Consider the following 23,524-nt stretch of genomic DNA (forward strand, 5'->3'; position numbering starts at 1 on the left):
CAGTCTCTGTACTGATTTAGTTACAAAGCGCTGGATGGTGGACCTTTGGTGTTGAACTTCACACCTCAAGTGGTTCCATCCTCTCAGTGAGGGCCCTGCAGTGAGGACCACTTCTCCATGTACACATCACTTTGATCAGCTTGGTAGGAGCACATGGAGCGGTACAGGGCTCCGTATTCTTTTATGATCCGTTCAAACTTGTCGTTCCGGATCTTCTGGAGCCTTCTCTCCCTGAACTCGCTGACGTATCGTTTCAGGGCTGGACCCGCCTGGCCACGTCTCTGGCTCTTAACAACAGACACGTCTCTGAAGTACTGGTTGGGTTTCAGGATCTTGTCCATGGTTGCTACAATTTCCAGTTTCAGGACTTCCAGGGATGTCATGCATGCCTGCTTGTCGTGAGTCTTCCACAGGATCAGGGTGTCTTTCTCGGCTCTCACAGAATGACCTGGACTTCGCAATCCATAACACAATTCTAGGGAGAGCAAGAGTAAAGTACAATGTGCAGGAACAGGGCAGAGGGAAAAATTTGAAATGTGAAGATCCATATGGTGAGGGAAAAGCTGATTCAGCACTAACAGAAAAACAGGCCAATTAATTGACCTTTTGTCACACACACACCAGGCGTTTATCCTGAAGTGGATTCTCCTGGTGCTCACGGTCCTCATCAGACTGTGAGTCAGATGGTAACATATTGTTCACACAGTCTATCTTAAAAATGTAATGTACCTTGATGCTTTTGATGCACAAACTGACCAGAAAATCTGTCTCGCTGACTGAATGTAGAGAGGTCATCATAATATTCACATTCAATAAATTATCTTCAAACGTCCAAAACTACACTATAACAGCAGGTTATTATTGTTATTTCGCTCATTTGCGCCACACGTTGTCATGTAGTAAATCTTTTATTTTGAAATCCATACAAAGCAGTACTAAACTGGGACTACATTCTTTCCTGTCTGTAATTGTAGTAGTGTAGGTACGCTCCTCTCTCCTTTCCGCTGGCAAGCTAACCTCTTGTCAGTGTAGTTACTTAAACATGAACGCACCTCCGGCATTCGAGTCATTTTTGTTGTTCGAAGGAGAAAAGAAGTAAGTTACAGACATTATTTTTCATAAGCAAGCTCGTGTTTCCCTCCAAAACATTTTAGCTTCGTGCATGCCAGCATGGACCTGACCAGCTAACCACTGGCTCAGCTAGCTGCCCCAGTCCAAGCACCTCGTTGTGTTTATTTATTGTGGCTCAACCTGTCACACTATGTGTTGCTAGCTATAACCCCCGTGTGTGTTTTGTTTAACAGAATTACTATTACAAAGGACACAAAAGTTCCCAATGCCTGCCTTTTCACGTTGAACAAAGAAGATCATACACTGGGGAACATCATCAGATCGTAAGTATAGCCTACTCTGCCCTTTAGGGTTTCCGGACACTTCTCTAACTCAAGTCCTAACTATATGTCACTCCCCCAACAGACAACTGCTGAAAGACCCCCAGGTGCTCTTTGCTGGCTATAAAGTTCCTCATCCTCTGGAGCACAAGATTGTTATACGTGTTCAGACCACTCCAGACTACAGTCCTCAGGAAGCTTTCACCAATGCCATCACCGATCTGATCAGTGAGCTGTCTCTGCTGGAGGAGAGGTTTAGGGTGAGTGCAGGAGAGCAAGTGAATCAAGTTGTGATTTGTGTTGTTGTAGATTGAAGAGAGGAAATGAGTCTCACCATCTATATGTTCACTACTCACAAATTTTGTGCAGACTATTCACTTCTTGAAAACACCTTACAGATATCAGACAGTTTGCTTTCTTATGTTGTTATGTTATTGTGTTTCAGGTTGCTATCAAGGACAAGCAGGAAGGGATTGAATGAAGACTATTGCCATCACTACATGAAGAATCCTTATCATGAATGTTTACATTTTTTGTAGAACCTGAATGCTCTTGATAAAAGGATATAGCTTTGGGACTAACTATAGCCACCATGCATTATGTTTTTGTTTTCACTTTCATTTCATATTTTTGTTTGGTAAAATGTTAAGAGGTCCCCATGAATGTTCAAATCATGGTAACAATAGCTTCTAAACAAATTCACTTTCCCAAAGTTTAACATTATTCATATTTTGTGAAACGTTTTTTTTGTCATCTTGTGTTTCAATAAATGAAGCTTGTGATGTATCTTTCTAAATGGCATGGTGTTGGGTAATGATATAAGAGCACACTTTGTCCATGAAGGGCTTGGTTCTCCTTCCTCCGGGAAACTGGGTGGGATAAGGATATAAGTAAAATAATTATTTTAGTGGTTTGGTTTATTTTGAGATTGTGCAGGCCACCGGCCTCACACTCCCGAACAGATGGCAGACCAAGAAGTAGTGCTTTGGTCGGACCACGGACCTGCCTTCTGGATGCGGAACAACTTATTGTGTGTTGTTTCCACGGGTACTTTTTTAGTGATGCACACAATGTCCATGGACGAAGAACAGGCAACTCCTGATTGTGGTTGTAAAGGAATTAGAAGTTGCCTAAAATGTGAAAATGTAAAAGGAAAAACTGAACTGAATGAAAATGGACAAACGGTAAGAGCTAGCTTTGAATAAATATGAATATGTTGCCTGTTTGCAGTAAGACAAAAAGCTATGTATGGAAGATGTTTCCTACTTCTTGCTATGTGGTAAAAATAGATGTTGATAAAAATTACTGTCGTTTTTAGATGTACCATGATTTCATCTACGACCCAATACTGCAGTTGGCACTGCGAAAGGATTGCGAGCAGGTGTCTTTCCCATTCCCTGGAGTCTTTCTGTGGGAAAACTTCATATCAGAAGAGGATGAAACAGAGTTAGCAGAGAAAATGGACAGGAATGTCTGGAGAGAGTCACAGTCTGGTCGAAAGAAACAGGTATATTTTTGCACCCATAGGTCATGTAATTAGGTCGAAACTATGAAATGCAATGGTTGTTGCTCGACAGTATGCATAAGTACACGCAATCAACATACTTATTCATTTTTTTGTCTTTTCAGGATTTTGGACCAAAGGTCAACTTCAAAAAACACAAAGTACGTGTAGGTGGCTTCTGTGGCTTACCAGATATCAGCCAAAAATTAGTGCAACGGATGTCCCAGGAGCCGGTTCTAGCAGGGTTCCAACCAGTTGAGCAGTGCAACTTGGACTACAGCCCCCAACGTGGGTCTGCAATTGACCCCCACCTGGATGACAGTTGGCTGTGGGGGGAACGTCTGGTTACCATCAACCTGCTATCAGACACCATTCTCACTATGTCCATGGAGGAGGGACTGTCCAAAATTGGGGATGAGGGGGAAGTCAGGGTTAAAGTACACCTTCCTCGCAGGTCGCTATTGGTGCTGCAAGGTGAAGCACGACACCGATGGAAACATGCCATCTATAGACAAGACATTCATGCACGCAGGGTGTGCAGTACGTACAGAGAACTGTCTGCAGAGTTCCTGCCTGGTGGGAAGCAAGAAGAATTAGGGGCTCAGCTGTTGAACATTGCTTGCAGCTTTCAGGGGACTTCTTTATAGAGATAATGCTCTTCTTCTTTATAGAGATAATGCTCTTCTTCTTTATAGAGATAATGTTCTTCTTCTTTATAGAGATAATGCTCTTCTTCTTTATAGAGATAATGCTCTTCTTCTTTATAGAGACAATGCTCTTCTTCTTTATAGAGATAATGCTCTTCTTTATAGAGATAATGCTCTTCTTCTTTATAGAGATAATGCTCTTCTTCTTTATAGAGATAATGCTCTTTTTCTTTATAGAGATAATGCTATTCCTTTTTTGCAATACTTTCTGTGTTTGGAATAATAATAATTCACATTTTGTCAGCTAAGGTATCCATAACAGAATTATTCAAATATCAGTCAGCATACAAAAAAATTATGTCTGTTAAAATACAATTTCGACAACAGGGATTTGTTATTGTGAGCATATCAATTACAATGATTTTAGTAGTATAACTTGTAATTAGCTATTTCCTACAAATTCTGATTTTGATTGAACTTCATCAAACATTTATGTCATATTTATTATTTATTATACAAAATGATTCGGCTATATAAACAGATCTAAATAAAATCATTATTGCCATGACTTATGTGAAATTCATGATTTGGAACATTCGCGACAGAATAAAATACTACTGATCAACAACATTGCTGGTAGGTGACTGGCTTCCATTAAATTTAGTCTACTTGGCTTCTAAGTCAATCATTTATTCAACCTCAACCAATTTGCGGATATGATGTTGACCACGTGATTAACCCGTCACTTTTTCCCGGGAAAGTTACAAGACTTGCAGATGTCCCCTGCTAGCGAAACATTTTACTGGTAAGTTCATTGTAATTACTTACTGTAGATCGTCTTCACTAGGGCAGGTTATTATTGTTGCGTTTGACTTTCGAACTGGTTATTGACTATCTTTACCTCGGTAGAACGATCAATGCATTGAATCTGAATAAGAACGCAGGAACACGTAGGCTATTTAATGCAGTTCAGAAATAGTTCATCGTTAGCATCGTGCCATTCACACGTTACTTTCATTTAGTTATAGGTAAGTTTCAATAAATACTACGGACGCAGTCATGGACACATTATAGAATCGAAATAACCCCCTGTCCCATTCACCAACCTGTGTAGCTAGAACTGCATCAATTGTTCTTTTTGGTCAAAATCCCCGTATAGGTGTGAAGTGTTGGCTAGTTTCTAGCTAAATGAGCTACGCCCCTCTGTGTACACGTATATTGAGTTAAAGTGCTGAGCTCCACGCCTTTCGTTCACACACTTTGTCAGAGAAATACGGTACCATGGAGAAGATAACGGAGAAACTTCTATTGGAGAGATGCACGCCAAAAACCTCGAAACTGGATCAAATAAAGACACTCAAGTAAGTCATTTAGACATAAGGTGTGTTAAACAGGGTAAACATATGCTCAAATGTTTTGGGTTGTCTTATATTATTATGTATAATATGAGATTTATCCAAAACATCGTCATGGGACTCACCCTACTAACATTCGTGTCCCTTAACAGCCTCTCAAAGTTGGGCCTTAAGAGTGAGGACTTGTCTGTTCCATTGCTCTCTCGCCTCAAATGTTTGGAACAGTTGGACTTATCTGGGAACTCTCTGGAAGAGATGCCCCAGGGTATGTGTCTGCCCTCCTTGCTCAAACTGGACCTAAGCAACAATGACCTGGAGGATGTCACCACACTTGAATCGCTGACCTCATTGGAGGAGCTGAAAGTTGAGGACAACCTATACCTTACAGTAAGTATTGCTCTATGTTTTATATTTGTTTTGTACATGGGCTTTCTTTTGTGTTTCAAACTGTTTAATGTATGAACATTTTTTCAGGTCAATGACAACTACAAGCTGATGGTGCTCCTTCCTAAAATGAGGGTTTATAATGGGAAGGACATTAGCACCACAGCCAACCATGTACGCTTCATCGCCGGGGAGAACCTTAGGACCAGGGTATGAATGGACTCATTTATCAAGTTGTTGTTTCTCATTGAGTATCACAATGCTCAACAGTCAACAGGGCAGCTAGATGCTCGTGTTAGCCTGCCAAGTTAACAGCAATATTGATTTCTATTCTATTTTGTGAAACTGCACGAAATAGAATAGATCCTAGACTAGAAATTGTCACTCTTGAAAAGTCATTTGTTTGAGACAAATGGTCTGAGAGATCTTATGAGGCTGTGTACTTCCTTGATAATTGTGAGTTTCTGTGAATTCTAGGTGGTGGCCGTGTGGGAGAGTGATGTCATCCCTCTCCCTAACCCCGCCATGGGTGAGGAAATTGCCAAAGTGAAGAGAGATTTTGTCAAAAAGGCTGTCCATCAGGTCCAATACGGTCCAAAGTCCATTAATGGCTACACTAAATGGAGGGTAGGTTAATGAAATACTCTTGAGCCACTCCTTTGAGTAGCTTTTAAAGGTTTCAGTTGGAAAAAAAGATGGCATTGTGTACAATCTTCAATTGTTGACAGTTGCTGTCTAGTTTGTCGTATTTTCAGTAGATAGTATTGCCATTATTAGTATTTGTTTCTCTGGTATTGGGGTTATTTCTCACTGGTTTCTCTCACTGTCTCACAGGTGGAAAGGATAGCTACAGAGTTCTTTGACTCTCTGATTCAGCCTAAAGACAAGGTCAGTTTACACTTGAATTTGGTCTCGCAAACGTTGTAAGAGTATTTTGTTACGTTTGTTTTTCTGTGTGACCGCTCATCTGTCCTCTCTCCTTTTTATCAGACTCCCAAAAGAAAACACTCCACATCTGCAGCTGACTCTGACTTTGGCACCCCTCAGAGAAAAATAAAAGTGATTTCCCAAGCTACGGTGGAGGCTAGCCCACGCAAGTCTATCCGCGTACAGAACACCCCTCAGAAAGTGGACCGGTCCACAACCACAAGCCCACGTAAAGCAGTGCCCGCTCCAGCCACTCCCTCCAGGGTGCTGTCAGAGGATAGCCCGCGGAAATCCAACCGTAGACTCGACACCCCTCAGAAAGTGGACCAGACCAGTGCAGCTGGCTCACGTCAAGCAGTGCAGTCCTCCTCCACCCCCACTAGGTTGCAGCCTAGACGATCGGAGACCCCAAGGAAAGCATTGAAAGAGCAGCAGCTCAAAGCGGACACACCACCTGCCAAACAGAGCAAGACGCCTTCCAAGACCGTACATCAACACAGAGAGGTCAATGGGGGCAATAGAACGACAATTAAAAATGTCTACTCCGTGCCTAAGGTGAGATTTACCGAACTCTACGCACAACAACTCATGTGTTTTAAGAGGTATTTGGGGGTTTTCCAACAAAAGAGTATCTCATACAGGTCATTCAGAGGCCTACCTATGAATACCATTGTTTGATTGACAGCACATAGACCACTCAGGTTGGCCACGGCTTCCATTGTGATGGTATCAGCTCCTTGATGGTTACCCACAAGGCAGTTGTTGTTGTCTCATTGATTAACACCCCAACCCATCGATCTCCCTTTATCACCTATCTCCCCCTTTCTACTCTTTTCATCTCTCCATCTATCCCTGCAGGAGCCGGTGAGTCTGAAGCCCCACTGTGCTCTGCAGTGTCACAGTAGAAACGACAGCCCCGACGACCTCAGCACCCAGCTGTGGGCTTGTGCCTTCCAGCCCCCTCCTGGTTTCTCTGCTAGCGGTGAGTACTTCTCCCTGCTGGATGGCTGTTTGTATGCATGCTTCAGCCACTGAGAACTGACTGTGTTGACAGGGTCAAAGGTTTATAAAAATAAATCTGACTCCCATAGACTGTTTTATATTGTAAATAGAAGGCCTGCCATTTCCTGCAGCGATAGCTAATACTCTATTTTCTTGACAGATGCGAGTGGAGAGAGTCGTATAGTGGCCACCTGTGGAGGAGATTCTGTGTGTTTAATCGACTGCGATACGGGAAAGGTGTTGAAGAAACACAAGGTTCCTGGAGAGGTGAGACTAGCTTTTGTGCACCACTGCTTCAAATCACTAGAGGGCATTCACACCCCATGTTCAAATACCTTCATGATCTTCATCTTGTCTATCTGCCTCCTATTGCTATCAGGTTCACACACCTCCATGTTTACAGGCTGAAAGTATAGTCGTTCTGTATGTTTGCATTTCATCTCATGATGTCTCGTTGTCGGTCCTCCAGGAGTTCTTCTCCCTCGCGTGGTCGTTGGTGCTGATGTCACGGGAGGGAGGCGGCAGCGTGCGGCCTTGCCGTATCTTGGCGGCGGGGGGCAAGAGGGGCATGGTGAAACTGATCCACCCCAGAGCCAACCTGGCGTACGGAGAGTTCCGTGCCAGCCGCAAAGCCATCTCAATCCTGCGCTTCAGCCCACATCAGGGCAACTTCTTGTTTAGTGAGTGACGGCCATTTTGTGATCCTTTTTATGTGAAGAATCAAAATTCTGTTTATTCGCCATGTATGTTATACAAACACGGAATTTACTGTGGCAGGGAAATGCAAACACTAAACATATACAAATCTTAAATTAAGTAAAGGTACAGAAGTTTAACTATTCCTAAGAACTAAACAATCTAAGAATAAAACAATTAATAATAAAATAAAATATATATAAGAATGTGCATATAGAAATGCATACCTTCAATAATGTTTTTGTTGGTCTGTATCTGAAAAGAACACTGGAATCTTAACTATGTAGCTACTGACTTTGTCGGTCTGCTAAGTGTGCCCAATGAGTCATTGTTTGTTATTCAAATGTTTTTATGTTTACCACTTCTTCCTCTTCACTTCTGTAGCTGGAACTTATGATAAAAGAATAGTGATGTGGGACATCGGTGGAGTGGACTGCGAGTACAATTTCAAAGTCATGTGAGTGACCGATGGGCGCTTGAAAGGATGTTGCTAGTTTTAGATCAACTTCCGTGACACTTGGCAGCATGCTGAATCATGTTCAGACACATTTGGAAGATGATTTTCTAAATGAGGCTACAGACATCAACGATCCAAACCTAAATACAGGTACTAATGGGACCATTTATCTTTTTCCCCTTCTAGTCAGCTGCTGATGTTGGAGGCCACCTCCACACCCCTACACCTCTGTCCAGCCCCATCAAGCCCAGACACGCACCTCCTAGCTGCCTGTGAGGACGGCCTGCACTGCTACAACATCCAGCTCAGCAAGAACACCATGAACAGGTGAGCGGGTGGCGCTCGTCAGGATCTTTCCCTCCCTCGGAACTTGCTACTCCTGACTCGAGCGCGAAACGACCACCCCTAATAAACCGTACGTTTTCGGTGGCATGAGGGAAATCTAGAACTTGGTTAATTATCTAGAACTTTGGACCATGTGTTTGTTTTTGTGTTAGTGGAGGTTGTAATAGCTGTCAAAAAAATCTTATCCCCATCAAGGTCTGCTGAATATGAGGTCACCTTCCCTGTGTATGACAAGGAGGACAAGGACACTGACTACCACACTATTGATGGACTGGCCTTTCTCAGTGATGATATAGTTGGTGAGTCCAACAACTTTTCTACTCATCAGACATTGTCAGTCTTAAAACCTCCATGTAGTGTTGATGCAATGACTAACCCTGAGATGGAAATTCCAAGAGCTAACCCTGAAATGCAAATGTTCTCTCTTTCCCAGCCTCTAAAAGCCACATGCAGGGCTCCATCTACCTGTGGAGCTGGAGGGACACATGCACCCAGCGGCCCAGTAAGAAGAAGCAGGTGTGCGCTGTGATCCTGGCGGAGCTGCAGTGGGCCAACACTGACATCCCCTACCTGTCTCTCAACACCTGCCCCAGTGAGTCTTCCCCCAGTACAACACACGCTCGACTTGTCACAACGTGTACAAACCATTTACAGTTCAAGTCACATGTCTTAACTGTAAGGAAAAGAGGAAAAAATAAAACACATAACATGTCCCAATTTGTCCTACCTGTTTTTATAAAAAAATATGTCAATAAAACAATTTCACCGCATTCCTGCGTTGCCGCTGTCCATCGATTTGGTCAGTTCACAATGGTAATGGTGCCTTTTATCCTCTAAGCAGAGTCCTGTGTTCTCCTCCTCAGGCAAGGGCTACGTGGTGTGTGGGGACGACAAGGGGAGACTGTGGAGGTACCACGTCACAGACCTCCCCAAGCCCAGCTCACAGAGCAGGAAGACGGTCCCGGCTACAGAGGTACTGGGTTTCAGCTGCTCTCGTTCACACATCAGCTGGTGTCCATGTCCAACAACTATCTTTGAAAGATAACAGCAAACTGTATATAGATACATTGATTTATTTTTACATAGCAAATACCACCATCTAGCATATCAGGTGAGGTCAGGAAGTTAAGGGGTTAACCTATTTTGGGAACTTTTTGAACGAGGTGCAACAGGATGTGTATTTGTTTACGCTGACCAGTAGGTGTCAGCAGTGATCCTTTCTGTGTGTGTGATCCAACTTCTCATTGATGATAAACAATGAGCAAGCATCAGTTGAGTCATGTAATTTCACTGATTTCAGATTTTGGAGTTGCCGGTAGAGGACAAATTTGTGGGTGCTTCGATCAACAGTGTAGCCATGGACCCTGACCTTCAGTACACGGTGGCCCTCACAGATAAGAACATTGTGGTCATTTTGAAGAGAGATGAGTGCTGAGGAAACAGGAAGACATCAGCGGCTGGGTCTCAGAAGTCATGAGACTGGCTGCATCCCAATACTTCTGCAGGGCACCTCTGCAGTCTCCTTTTCCTTCACATCTGAGCATGTGTAGTTGGACCTCGTTGCCTGTTTTATAAAAAAAAAAAAACGTTTCAGTTGGTGTTATAGTGTTGATCAGTGATGTGGGTATGCAAATGCACCTCAGTATATCCTTGACTATGACGCTCCTTGAAACTCAATGTTACCAGTGGGTTTGGCAGCAACTGGCAAGATGAAGAGCATGGAAAGGATGCACAAACAGGTTGATGAACCAAATGTTTGACTGTATAGTGTTTTCATTATTTTACTTTTTAACTTTTTACATTTTTTATTGTTCAGAGAAAAATAACAAGGATGTTGCTTGTCAAATGTAGTATTGTTCAACATGGCTAATGTTTTAGATGCATGAATACACATGCAGATGGCCCAGTTGGTTATTGAGTTGCTATGGCAGAACAAGTTATGTGCTCAATAAACCACATCGCAATACATGTGTAGGCTTGTGGCGTATTTCTTTACATCAGTGAAGCCATGTACCTTCTATTTAAACAAAAATGATGGAACCCGTTTCCTTTCCATTATTTAAAGATGCAGCTTACAGGAAGTACTTTTTATTGCCAGTGTGTCACTCAACACACTGAAATGCCAGAAATCAATTACATTTCCAGTGTGCAGATGTCAACCTATTTTTGCCCATCGTATTTTTATATAACAGAATTTGCCACCAATCTGCAGAGCTTGTAACGTGAAATATTATAATCTCCATCGAAGATGTTTCATATATGAAGGGGTATTTCCTTCTAAAAAAGAACATGGTGTACTTCGGTCCTTCTCGTTCCTATTGTTTATTGCACGTACAGTATGTCAAGGGAGTGGCCAATTCGTTTTCTCCGCCTTTCCTTTCTATGATTGGCTGGACCGACCGTCTTGTAAATAACATCGTTTAAGACTGGTCAATCTCTGTATAAAGCCGTATGTACCCCCTTAATTTTGTTTTCAGATACGTGCCTTTGTGCACGGTGGAAAAGTGTAGACTGATGGCCTGTAGAGGCAGACATTGAATTAGAGAATTTAGATATAGATTCTCCTGTTCGTGAAGAACAATCTTCAAAATGCGTCGTAGAGTGACTGGAACAGCGTTGGAGATGCTGGGCTGTGGTACAATAACCAGCCCACGGGTGAGCCGTCTTGTGCTGGCCCCCGTCACAAAAACCATCTCCCCTCTCTCGGCCACAACAGACGGGGAAAGATTTCGTTCAACGTCTTCAATTCAACAAGGATATACAGAGCTGGCGCGAGAGAGGTCCAAAACTGTCACGTCGTTTTACAACCAGTCTGCAATCGATGTTTCAGCAGAGAAGGTACTTAATGTTGCTGTCTTACTAGCATGTGCCTGTCACCAAGTGCTTTAGCTAGCTAGCTAGCTATCTCCTGCATAATATAACGACTCAATGGCACTTCAAACTGGCCTCAGCTGGCTGCTAGTCTTAGCATTAGCATTTCTTGGACGCTGGTAGAAATAGTTAGTAGCCGCTAGCAAGCTGAGCCTGTTGCCATACCTTGTCTAAAACGCTCCAACATACCCATGTAATTAATTTAGCCAACAGTAGCTTGCTGTTACTTACACAAGACGAGGAGGATGACAGTCCGATACTTATATTAATGGCTGTTGCTGGCCGGAAGACCAGTCGTTGAATGTATTGTCAGTAACTCACGGGTTACCGCAAGGTCAGACCCAGACAAGTCTGCACTGTCCCTTTTCCTAGGGCTTTTCAGTTACCAGGAGGTAACTTTCTTACATTGATTAACTGTATAAAATGTTTATGGGAATCAAAATTTACTCCAGCCCATGCAACAGTTAATTAATTAAACTTGATAAATGTAAAAACATGAATGCTAATTAATCGATATAATCTAGACTGGAATGAAGTAGGTTAGCGCTTTACTGTCCATAGGGGGAAATTGCATCTATACAGTTAAAGGCTACATAGTTCTGTTGAAATCTTGTCAGAGGGTTGACAAACTAACAAGGCCCTCAATACTTGATTAAACCCTTAAAAGTTAAATCAATCAAATGCACAGTCTTCTAGGTAGCACACTGTGTGCATTCACAGTAGTTTGCAAAAACTGTCTTTGTTGTGATTGAATGACAAAGGACTTGCTAATTAGAATAGCGGGGTCTCATTGATGGAGAGGGAAGAAATGTAAGACCATGTTAATGCAGAAGCACAATAGCCTGCATCTTTACAAAGAGGTATCTGTGGTCCCCACCAGGAAATTATATCCCATTCAGAAGATCCTACAACTCAAAATGTTTCTCAAACGTTGCCATGCCTACTTGCTTACAGTTAAACTAATGTAGTTATATGTTAATATTATGGTAATGCCCTGGTCTCGTTTGAATTCTATAGGGGGGGGGGCGCAAACTTAATGTGAAACCCTGCTGGTGTAGATGTGTCCTGTAGGTCTGCTAGTGGCTATGTCGCCTATACTCATTTAGCCAATATATTGTCTTCCCTCTGTCTGTTTTCTCCTAGGCCTCGGTCAGACTGACACCAGCAACCCTGTTGTATGCTGGGAAGTCTCCAGATGGACATCATGTCTTGGTAAATATTTCCTGATTCCTCTAACTTTGTGATAGAATAGAACAGTCTTATTTAAAACTAAATGAAGAAGCCCTCTAGTACACACAATCACACTTTGTAGTAGTATTGTTTTTATTTACTACTAAACTACTATTTATTACTTTTTCAGACATTGTGAGAAATGTCACAATAGAGTAGGCCCTAGTTCTGGTTGGTTTTGTTCCGGATGATCACCTTGAACAAGAGCTGGGACTAATTGTAAATGCTCTGGCTGTTGACAGACATGTTTGCCCTTTTTAGAATATCTCCTTTTGTGATAGGATGCTTTTCAGCAACACTTCTAGATGATTAACATGAATGTACATGATATATTAAAACCAAGTCTCTGTCCAGGTTCCAACCAGACTTTCCCAGGACCCATGCACAATCATTAATAAATGAAGCTATCTATTTACCTGTGGTTTGAGTCTTACCGACCATGTACTTTATTGTAACTTCAGAGCAGTGCTACGTATCTACACAAGGAGTTGCCGGTGCGTATTGCCCACCGCATCAAGGGCTTCCGCAGCCTTCCCTTCATCATTGGCTGCAACCCAACCATACTGCAAGTGGTGAGTACAGTGTACAGAGGCTTTGGAGAGACAGATGCGAGAAGCCAGGGATGAATTATTACTTCATGTCCCTCCCTCTGTCTCCGACTTTTAAATGGTAATTGCAGCTACATGGTTGTGTTGTCTTTTGCCATTCCTGCCTTGCTTAATTTGTAAAACAAGGGAAGGGACCAACGGCTTGTGTTTAGAATGTTCTCAGCAGGTGCAAAGAACATTGCTGTTTTCGAAAATAGATCGACCTCGGAGTGGCATTTGTTAAGAATGCATGTGTTACACAACTACCTTGAAAGTGTTTTGTTCATCAGCTTCCAACATCGACCAATTGATACACTGTTTATCAGCCAAACAAAGTCACCTCTTTGTTAGATGTAATGTAATCAGGTCAATTACATTGTGGTCCACCAGCTCACCAAGTTCGGCTTGAGTGTGAGTGCTTGAGTGCTAAAGCTTTCAACCAACAAAACTCCACATGCAGTAATGCAAGTGTTAAGACTTGTAAATGTTGAAGATTCACAAATCATTACTGAAATCTTTTCCATGTCTGACATTGTATTGTAGCCCTTTAATGTCAGGACATTTGGAAATGATTTGTGAACCATAGCAAAGTAAAACCCCTAAGCATTGTTGATCCAATGATAACTATTCTTGCATTGCAAGGTTGAATGAAAGGCCATCTGTAACTTCAAGAGGTTTTTCTTTGTTTATAAGCTCTAATGCATTGTCTACTTACCTCAGCAGGCTGTTGGTACTGATGACCTTTCACCCAGATCTCACCTCATGGGACTGGCATACTCTTTGTGTTCAGCAAGGTGTCTGCCAGCCAGACAACAAAAGATTGTGTCTGTAAAAAACGCCCCCTGTCTGAAAATACATGTTTATGTTGTAGTCTCCTGCTGCAAATAGTTTACCTGCCTACTGTTTTTATTTTTATTTTGTTATTATTTGGTATATTGACAGTTTTTTGTTCGCCATATCCATATAGTCCAAATCAACGGAATCAATCACAGACTGATGAGCAACAGTTTTCTCAGGTTATATTTGTACAAGATGCTGGTTACGTCTATTTAAGAGGCGTAGTTTTTGAGTGACATGTTTTGCAGATCTTCCCTGTGAAAAAAAAGATGTTTGAAGACTCATCCTCCCTGCATTCCTGTAATGGAGCTTTCCTCATGAACCATGTGTTGTTTTGAGGTCCAGTAACAGGGCCCCTTAGAAGGGAGGGTTAGTTCCCCTCACACACCACTGCTAAACAGAGCAGGGTACACGCTAACCCTGTCCCCCCTATGTGCCTCTTTTCTCTTAGCATGAACTCTACATTCGAGCCTACCACAAGCTCTGCGAGTTCCCTCCGGTGAGTTCCACACACAGACACACACGTGCACTCCAAAGGAGGAAGAGGGAGTTGGCCAAGTTCAAGTTCTTGGCCCCTGGGTAGTCGTATATCTGTCCCAAGCTCTGTTTGCAACTTGGAAACTTCTATGCAACACGCTCCACCCCTACTACTCAATTAGCCTTTTTTGAGTACCAGTAAATAGTTTACTGTTGTAAATGGGGTGTTCAGCTAACATCAAAAACTTCCTTCAGAAGTACTTTAAATCCCAGTTCTGTGTGTACATGCATATATAAAATGCTAGAGGCACAAGTTGTAGATTGTGATCAAATAGATTACAACACAGCTCGGACTTCCTAAAAGGGAGTTTCCTCTCCAAACCTCAGAGCTAAGTAGACATTTCTTGTTGATTTAGCAATAAATAATAGCTTTTGAGGAGCAAAAGCTGGTAAAAGAAGCCTTACAATTATGCTGACCAGAAATTATGAAATCATGGAAAACTTGAAATTCAATTGTTGTCATTCTGCCAGATCAAGGACCAGGAGATGGAGGGTCGCTTCAGTAAGCTAGTCCAGCAGCTGCTGGATGACCACAAAGACGTGGTCACCCTCCTCGCCGAGGGCTTCAGGGAATGCCGCAGACACATCCAGGTACCCTTCGCTCAGCGTTTCAGACTTGAGTTTTTGTTCAATTACTTTACATTACATTTACATTACATTTATGCATTTAGCAGACGCTTTTATCCAAAGCGACTTCCAAAAGAGAGTTTTACAAAAGTGCATAGGTCACTGATCATAACAACGATATGGCCCCAAACATTGCGGGTAGCCAAAACATGAAGCATACATTGTGAAAAACGTTGACAGTTGTGGAATGTGTTTTTGTTGTTGTTGTTTTTTGTGACCAATTAAAATGGTTCTATTTCAGGATGAGACCTTGGTCCGTAACTTCCTGGACACCACCCTCACCTCTCGTCTTGGAATCAGGATGCTGGCCACCCATCATCTGTCCCTGCATGAGGAGAATGTGTGTTATCACTTCATACATGGTTTCCTGGTATCTTCGAGAGCTTTTGTGAATAAGCTCTATGGATGTAATCTGAATAGTTAGGGAAATCATTTGATTATACGTTTTATTTGGTTTTTCCTTAAAATGTTCCAGATCACACAACACATGAGCAACCCCGAAAATGTGAGTCCCATAGACAAAAGCCCTGTGTTTGAGTAGAGGCAGCAGTCTGCCGCTATGACATTCACCTCAGTTTATTTGTATCTTGTTCTGAAGCTGTATGCATATGTAACCTAGCCCACTCAGCCAATGAACTCCTACGATTTTTGGCAGCCCTGTGCGCCAGTGACGTTAGAGGCTGGTGTGTGTGCCCAGTGGGCTTCTAAATAGCCATATGACCCTGTTTATAAGACTATATATAAACAGTTCTGGCCATGTGAGTGATGAAGCACTTTTAGTCAGTTCTGGATTGCAGACTTCCTGCCTAAGTGTAGAACATTCTTGTGCGGCTCAGAGTCAGGTCACTGTAAACACTGGGCCAGAAGTGCTGTTACCCAGCAGAGTCTAGAGCTCTCAAATTATGAGATGTGTGATGATGTGTATCATTTGATTGACGTTGATTTGATTGATGTTCAACCTGTGTCCCAGCCCTGAAGAATTTGCCAAACTCGAAAAATGTCCTCTGATAGTATTTTTTTGGTCCTTTATTGCAGCCTGATTTCGTTGGTATCATCTGCCGGCGTCTTTCCCCCAAAAAGATCATTGAGAAGTGGGTGGACTTTGCAAGGTGAGTGCAGTTTCGCAGCCAATATTCTTTTTTAGTTTCAGTAGCCTCACTCAACGCTAGTATTGTTTTAACCTCCATCTGATCCTGGATAGTGAGTGTGGAGATAAGCCGATACGGCATGAAGTAAAAAGTTATTAACAAGTCAGGCTGATGTGTGCACATGAAGCATGAGCCTTTGTCCTTGCTAATCTGTGACTTAAGTGACATTAAAGGAAGCAAATGCCCCTGTAGCTGTTTGTAATAAGGGGCTTGAATAGGGGAATGTCTCTAGCCTGAACACCTCATAACACCACATAAGAACATACTCTGCGTAGCTATGCCTCCTTCCAACTGCTTCTCCTTTTGAAATATGTGGTTTATCAACTAGGATCACATAATAGTTCAGCCCTGTTCAGAGAACAGAGAAACAAATTTTCTCCCCTCTAATCACATCAAGTCAGACGCGCCTCAAAGCAACAGGAAAGTCCTATCAAATCACAACTTGAACAACTTAAGCCTTCCCTTTTTGTATCACCAAACCAGTTTTTAGTGAGCAATACTTGTTTACTGCTTAATTGTAAATTTCTGGAACATTAAATTGTAGATGGCTTTCTTTCTTGGTCAGTGACACTCTCTTTAGTAAAGTTAAAACATTAAAAACCTGCTCTCTTTAATGAATTAATCTCAAATGTTACACATATTCAACAATCAATCTAGAGTATACTTACAGAATGGTTACGGTTGTATGACAGTGCTATGTAGGTCGAAGTTTTCCATTTGCAATGTGTGAGGGGTCACAAGTTCAAAGTCACAATCACACATAAATGTGTGTGTGTGCAGTGTACACAAGTAGTTTTACACACACACACACACACATGCACAGACCCTCAAAAGCAGACCCTATGTGCTCTTGTTCACCCAGCTCAGCCTCTCTAGGAATGTGCAGCTGCTCTCTCTCACACTGCTAACTCCCTCTCGGACAGTGTCTAACTGTCTCTTTCTCCCTCTCTTTCACTGTCTCACGCTCACTCTATTTTTCTCTCACTCCATTTCAATTCCACCGTCTCTCTCTCTCTCTCTCTCTCTCTCTGTCTGTCTGTCTGTCTGTCTGTCTGTCTGTGTGTGTGTATCTCACTGTGTTTCCAACCCCTTTCCACTGCTTGGTTCTGGCTGCACCAGAACAAAGGCACTAATGTGGATCTTATATTGCTGACTGGGCTTGGGCCTAAATCAACAGGGCTTCTCCTTTCTGAACAATTAGCCGTGCTGATCAGAGAGTGCGTGATTACAGTCTGGCCTTATAACTTTGGAGTAGACCTGATCTCGTGGATAGGATTGAAGAAGCACATTTGTTGTTTCAGGATAGTGCTTCATTAGATTTGGTTGTTTTAGACATGATTAACGTCCCCAAAATCGACTGATTTTGCTTGTTAAAGGCCTCAGCCCCCTTTGCCAGGAGAATGAGCTCGTCAGACAGTTCTAACAGTACACACAGAACATGCACTATGAATCTGTATGCTATCTACATGCTACTTGTATGCATCTTCACTGCGTCCTCCGCGTTTCTTCCCCCCGCAGGCGTCTGTGTGAGCACCAGTACGGTAACTCGCCCCGGGTGAGGATCAACGGCCACGTGGCGGCCCGCTTCCCCTTCATCCCCCTCCCCCTGGACTACATCCTGCCCGAGCTGCTCAAGAACGCCATGAGGTAGCGTGACGCCTTCTGTTCTCCAGCGCAGAACACTTCTAGAAATGTTTCCGTGTTCCCATGAGTCAGACCCCGGAATAAACGTGTGTACTGCGAGGAGTACTCATGTACTGAGGAGAAATGTGACATTGTGCTAGTGTCGACACTCGCGGTAGCTAATGTGTCATCTGCCCAGTTGGGAAACGTTAACCCCTCCAATCCATCATCCGACAGTTAGTCAACCTTTCGTCTCACTGTTTTTCACCCTTACTGTTGCAACCACAGTTGGTCTTGAATCTCAGACAATAATGTGCAGCCAAGATGGTTAAACCTTTGTTCTGAGTCATACCAGGTCTGTGTCATCTGTACTTCACCAACTGTCAGCCTTAAGAGAGTGACTTTATCTATGTCCTATTACGTTTTACCATCAAAACAGTCTACCACAGCCAGGTAAACAAAAAGTAGGTCAGTAGTTCCTCTTTAATAGGCTTGTTGTATAACAAAGGCTATGGAAGGAATGTTGTGGGTCATTTCAGGATGGCCCCTACTCTAGTTGCTCTAGACTGCCATAAAATAGAATAGCCTCATTTTAGGGTTTAGATTTTTCCTGATGGATACAGATGTATGTATGGGGTGGTTGTTATGCGATGTCCTTAAACGATGGAGATGTCCTATAGTGAATATGGTCCTGGTAAGATCGCAGGAGGCTATGTCGGCTGTATTTGCCCATTCCCCTAAATCCTTCAGTTTCCACTGCGACCCTGTCTTTGTGTCAGTAGTGCTAGGATTGCCAGAAGGTAGGTTGCTATTTGAGTTTCCCTTGGCGAGAGGCCTGTGACCATAAACACTGTCGCTGCAGAATTGAGTCATGCCTCTAAAAACACGAGACTGTAGGTTATAGTTGCCCCAGGCTACGTGACACATATTAAGAAACTGGTCTGGAATTGGCATCCAGTTAGACAGATCTTTGTTGAATGCATTGATGGTGGACAAGTCTTGTACAAGCTTGGACAAGCAAAGTCATGAGAAGTCTTGAGTTGAACAAAGGAATGTTCAACAATAATGTTTTTCTTCTGCTTTCACATCTCTACTGTATAAATGTGTGTCATTTAGCAGATTCAAGTGCCAATTTAGATACAAATTCAGGCCTCTGCCAATGACTGGTTGAAATATAGACCTGTAAACTTACTCAAAAACGTATCTAGCTTGTGGTGTCTTAGTGGGTGTAGTCTAAGCAGAGGTTACGTGTCCAGGGACCTACTCTCCTGTCTCACCATGCCTCTGTTCAGTCCTCCATAAATACAGACTTTCAAGTTGGGACAACATGATCACATTCAAGAACTGCTGTTTAATGTTCAAAATCCGGTTTAACCTGGCCCCCCCACCACTATGCAGCCTAGTCAAGTTTAGAACACCAGCAACCAGTGCTACTCGAGGGGCAGCAAGAGGAGACTGTGTTATTCCTTTAAAAAAAAGTGTTTTCTCAATTAGGTCAGCCCGGGAATGGAACCATCTCCCTCAAAACATTAGAGAATCAACCTCATCCAACTGTTTTAAAAGTAATCTCAAAACATGGTTGATAAATAACCAAAAATGTGATCACTAGCGGGTAAGCAGTAGAACTTGTATATTGGGATTGTATTTTATTTTTGTATTTATTGTCAATGTTATGTTTGCCATTTTAAAGTGAAATGTAATCATCTCCAAACAAAGTTTTGCTTTGTAAATGTTTGGGGGCTGCGTGATGAATCTACTGGTGAATGATTTGAATTCAGAGGCAGCTGGTGCAAAGGCGTTTTCCTGCAAAAACAGTCAAATGTAAAACTGGAAAGTGTTACAGTGTAACACTGTAAACTACTGGTACAATGTAAGCCCTTGTGTGACCTCCTCTCCCACCTTATGAAGAATGTATTGGCTTAACTAGCTGCTGACCCAGCACTGACGTGTCTTTCTTTATGTCTATTTGCAACAAGACTGAAGGAAACCATTCCTTCAGAGCTTCACCTCCAGTCACTTAGTTGGACTCTGGTTCCCCTTTCCCAGAAGGCTGTGTTTCATGGTGTGGTCCTTGCATAAGTGGCATGTACCACCAGAGACACCTGTTACTTATCCTGGTAGTGTTATGTTTCAGTGGCAAACAAGCCACTCCTTTAATTACTCTTTATTGTTCACACAGGGCCACCATGGAAAGCCACCTGGACACGCCGTACAACGTGCCAGATGTAGGCGTCACCATTGCCAACAATGACACAGACTTTGTCATCAGGTAAGTGTCTGACTGTTAGGTTGTGATACAGTGAGACCTGAGCAGGAGCAGATAGGAGAAGGTGATGATGCCCTCTGTGAGAGTTCACTCTTCTTGTCGGCTACAGGGCAGAATCTCGAATTAAAAAACCCTGAAAAGGTAGATGTAACAGACCAGACCGTATGTGAATAACTGGTTGAATAGGAAACCTAACACCTCATCAGTGCGATGCCTTATGGGGAAAGTGCTTAGAGAGAACAATCACCATGGGAACCATGCCTGAGGCTACAGCCTAGTCAGCAAACTGCTGTACTCGTACTCCATCTGAAAACTGGAAATGGACATGGGTGTTTACACTAGACAAATTTACAGAGGCTAAAATGTTTGACTAGTGTTGAACTGCTGAGCGTATTAAGTGCCTGTGTGTTTGGATAAGGGGGACATGCAGACAAGGGGAGTTAAAGGTCTATATATATTTTTTTTTTTGGAGAGATCTAGGATGGTGTTTTGGAATAATGTTAAATTATTTTGGTGTACTGCATTTTGCCCAAATGCACTTAGAAGCAACAGTCCTGGGATTTAATCTGCACATAGTTGTGGATTTAACATGCAATGCTATATTCAGTACGTATACTGATTTGAGTTAGTTTCTAACGAATAAAATACTACTCTTAACCGAAGTCGGCCATGTTGGCTTGCATGCTGACTCATCTGGTTTGCTCGGTCAGGATCTCGGACCGTGGTGGCGGCATTCCTCACAGCATCATAGACAAGGTGATGGACTACCACTTCAGCACGGCAGAGGAGAGTGCCCAGGACCCGCGCATGAACACCCTCTTCAACAACATCACCAACAGTGGCCCCCAGTCAGGCCCCATGCACGGGTAAGAGGAGGCGGGCGGACATGAGTTTGGAGTTCACTTCTACGCAGGCTGCACCATGACCTTTTTTGTATCATTTCTCATACCCGTTCCGTCATGTGATGGCTTCAACTTGATAGGTGAAAGTTCATTTGCTGATCATGAGGGAGGATAATGTCAGAGGAGTATTTGAACATGGCCAATGTTTCTCACATGATAGGAATTATATCCCACAAACTTTTATAAAATTTTAGGTGGTCCATAGCACTGAAGTACAGAGGGATAATGTCATCCCCATGTTTATTTCTGAATACAGACAGGTTTTCGGATGTGTGCGTTTAGCTAATGTTGGATTATCCAACTTTTAGTCCTCAGTATACCTCTTTTAACCACCTCTGTTCCCTTGCAGGTTTGGCTTTGGCCTTCCTACCTCCAGGGCTTATGCAGAGTACCTGGGCGGATCTCTGTCCATCCAGTCCATGCAGGGCATCGGCACGGATGTCTACCTGCGCCTGCGCCACATCGACGGCAAGGGAGAGAGTTTCCGTGTCTGAGACGCCCTGCTGCTCAGCCTGGGAAACCCCAGAGAGGTGGCAAGATGGGATTCGCCCAGTATTCCTCAACTGGGAAGCTTGGTCACTTCAACGCCGGCTGGCGTTCCACCATTCTGCAGTCCAGAACATTTCAAGCGGCCGAGTGGCTTCTGACTAACTCAACTCTACTTCTTGTCCCTTTTTTGGCCTCAGGCTGAAAAGACTGGAAGAGCTTCTTCTGAGTTGGCACTTCCAACTTCTTCTTTTTTTTCTGTCACTTGTCTGCGTAACGTGAGGGTTTGTGAACTTTTGCACTTATGTCATCAGAGTGCATGGTGGTTAGTGTTGGTGTTGTGACTTTGGTAGAACAAGAAAGGGGGGAACAAAGATCTCCAGCCTTAAAGATATTGATTTGTCATTTACTTATTTTTTAAGACCAATGCTGATGAGAGTGGTCTTGTGTCTGAAATGCATTAGGATTTAGATTAAGTTGGTTTTTGCAAGACCTTATCTTGAATTACCTGTGAAAGACACCATGGAGAAAACTGCCAAAACACGTGTGGAAGAGCGTGCATGTTATTGGGGAGAAACTAAAAGTTAAACTTTTGGTTTAGTACAGTTTTGTGAGCGCTATCAGGTGAGGAGATGGGCAGAGATGTTCTGTTGCCTTACTGTATGCTGCTGGTCCTCAGGACAGTATACTGATTTTACTTAAACATTAACCAGTTCAATAGCCTTTCTGTCATGCAATTTGACATATATACCACACCAGATGAGAGAGAACTGACCTGTTTTATCCCTCTGTGGATGATTATTGGAAATGCTAATCATCACTTGCAGCATAGAAGTTTATCAGTTACATACTTTAGGTTCAAAACACCAGAAGAGGTGTTTTGTGTTAGTTTATTGCGTCTTTATCTACAAAAAAGAGAATTTGAAGTATATCCATTTTTATTATTTGCTTGTTTCCTTTTATTTGAAATACACTTTGAATATTATTTTTCTTTGTTACTGACACACATTCCGCGACGGGTCAAATATCAAAACTAAGGAAAACTTTACTTTGTAGTACTATAGTAGTAGTAGTAATTTGAGGAGAATGATGGAATCATGTAAATACAGTATTCTGGACTTGAACTAGAATTCTGGAGAAAGGTACATCCTTTAGTATCCACTAGACTGTATAATAAAGGATTGTAGGCACCTGCATAATAATAGTTCCTTGTGATTTTAAAGGTTTGGGTGGCCCAAGATTCTTCTAGCATGAGAATTACAATTTGACAGACCGCACCTCATGAAGGACTGTTGTCCGCGTGCGCCATCTGCTGGCAAAATAAAAGAATACTTACAGACCCTCAAAAATAGATGGTAAAGTATCTTTTGATATTAGAAATTAAAATGAAGTGTAATACATATTTGTTCCTTTATTATCTTTAAAAGTATGATAAAGCTGAAACATTCTTGATTTTGTGGTCTTGAAATGGAAGACACATACCCATACTCATGTGTTTCTTGTATTTCTTCTTTAGGCCAAATAACTGAATGGTGTTACTGACAGTATGCACTGGTGTGGATTCTGCGGATGTCTGATTTTTTGTATGTTTGTGTCCTCAAGACCTGTCATTAGTTTATAGTTATTGGGCATTATTAAACTCTCAACAACATGGGTGCATTTGACAGTTTCTTTGAGTGCACATCTGATTGAATATGGTATA

General features: G+C 42.5%; 4 protein-coding genes and 1 long non-coding RNA gene across 8 annotated transcripts; 4 read left to right on the forward strand and 1 right to left on the reverse strand.

The window, feature by feature from the left end:
* The first annotated feature begins 939 nt into the window (after positions 1–939).
* On the forward strand, positions 940–2,177 carry polr2j (RNA polymerase II subunit J). Its single transcript, XM_062485369.1, has 4 exons — positions 940–1,095; positions 1,305–1,394; positions 1,477–1,651; positions 1,837–2,177. Exons 1-4 carry the CDS (start codon positions 1,043–1,045, stop codon positions 1,870–1,872), a joined length of 354 nt encoding a protein of 117 aa, XP_062341353.1. The 5' UTR covers positions 940–1,042; the 3' UTR covers positions 1,873–2,177.
* A 48-nt stretch (positions 2,178–2,225) lies between these two features.
* Positions 2,226–4,172, forward strand: alkbh4 (alkB homolog 4, lysine demthylase). Its single transcript, XM_062485366.1, has 3 exons — positions 2,226–2,575; positions 2,710–2,898; positions 3,021–4,172. Exons 1-3 carry the CDS (start codon positions 2,354–2,356, stop codon positions 3,540–3,542), a joined length of 933 nt encoding a protein of 310 aa, XP_062341350.1. The 5' UTR covers positions 2,226–2,353; the 3' UTR covers positions 3,543–4,172.
* A 51-nt stretch (positions 4,173–4,223) lies between these two features.
* On the forward strand, positions 4,224–10,341 carry lrwd1 (leucine-rich repeats and WD repeat domain containing 1). The gene is made up of 16 exons (XM_062485360.1): positions 4,224–4,347; positions 4,810–4,903; positions 5,050–5,284; positions 5,372–5,491; positions 5,759–5,908; positions 6,116–6,169; positions 6,272–6,763; positions 7,067–7,190; positions 7,371–7,477; positions 7,680–7,890; positions 8,291–8,363; positions 8,550–8,690; positions 8,904–9,007; positions 9,142–9,300; positions 9,572–9,681; positions 10,009–10,341. The coding sequence occupies exons 2-16, from the start codon at positions 4,824–4,826 to the stop codon at positions 10,141–10,143; spliced, it is 2,295 nt and encodes a 764-aa protein (XP_062341344.1). The 5' UTR covers positions 4,224–4,347; positions 4,810–4,823; the 3' UTR covers positions 10,144–10,341.
* On the reverse strand, positions 10,002–12,112 carry LOC134039479 (uncharacterized). Its single transcript, XR_009932782.1, has 2 exons — positions 11,811–12,112; positions 10,002–10,272 (listed from the first exon to the last, which is right to left on the reverse strand). It is a non-coding gene; the product is annotated as an uncharacterized LOC134039479 (long non-coding RNA).
* Positions 11,156–23,473, forward strand: bckdk (branched chain ketoacid dehydrogenase kinase). 4 transcript variants are annotated; one of them, XR_009932781.1, is made up of 13 exons: positions 11,156–11,546; positions 12,723–12,791; positions 13,271–13,381; positions 14,685–14,732; positions 15,242–15,361; positions 15,639–15,737; positions 15,873–15,902; positions 16,433–16,506; positions 18,064–18,192; positions 20,348–20,437; positions 21,145–21,300; positions 21,686–23,177; positions 23,339–23,473. XR_009932781.1 is itself a non-coding variant. In XM_062485361.1 (12 exons), exons 1-12 carry the CDS (start codon positions 11,298–11,300, stop codon positions 21,828–21,830), a joined length of 1,320 nt encoding a protein of 439 aa, XP_062341345.1. In that variant the 5' UTR covers positions 11,156–11,297; the 3' UTR covers positions 21,831–23,473. The 4 variants fall into 4 exon arrangements, 3 of the variants coding, with proteins under 3 accessions (XP_062341345.1, XP_062341348.1, XP_062341346.1); XM_062485361.1 differs by having other exon boundaries at positions 21,686–23,473; XM_062485364.1 differs by lacking the exons at positions 21,686–23,177; positions 23,339–23,473 and having other exon boundaries at positions 21,145–21,304.
* Positions 23,474–23,524: the final 51 nt, after the last annotated feature.

This window comes from Osmerus eperlanus, chromosome 19 (genome assembly GCF_963692335.1).
Source record: "Osmerus eperlanus chromosome 19, fOsmEpe2.1, whole genome shotgun sequence".
NCBI classification, from domain to species: Eukaryota; Metazoa; Chordata; class Actinopteri; order Osmeriformes; family Osmeridae; genus Osmerus; species Osmerus eperlanus.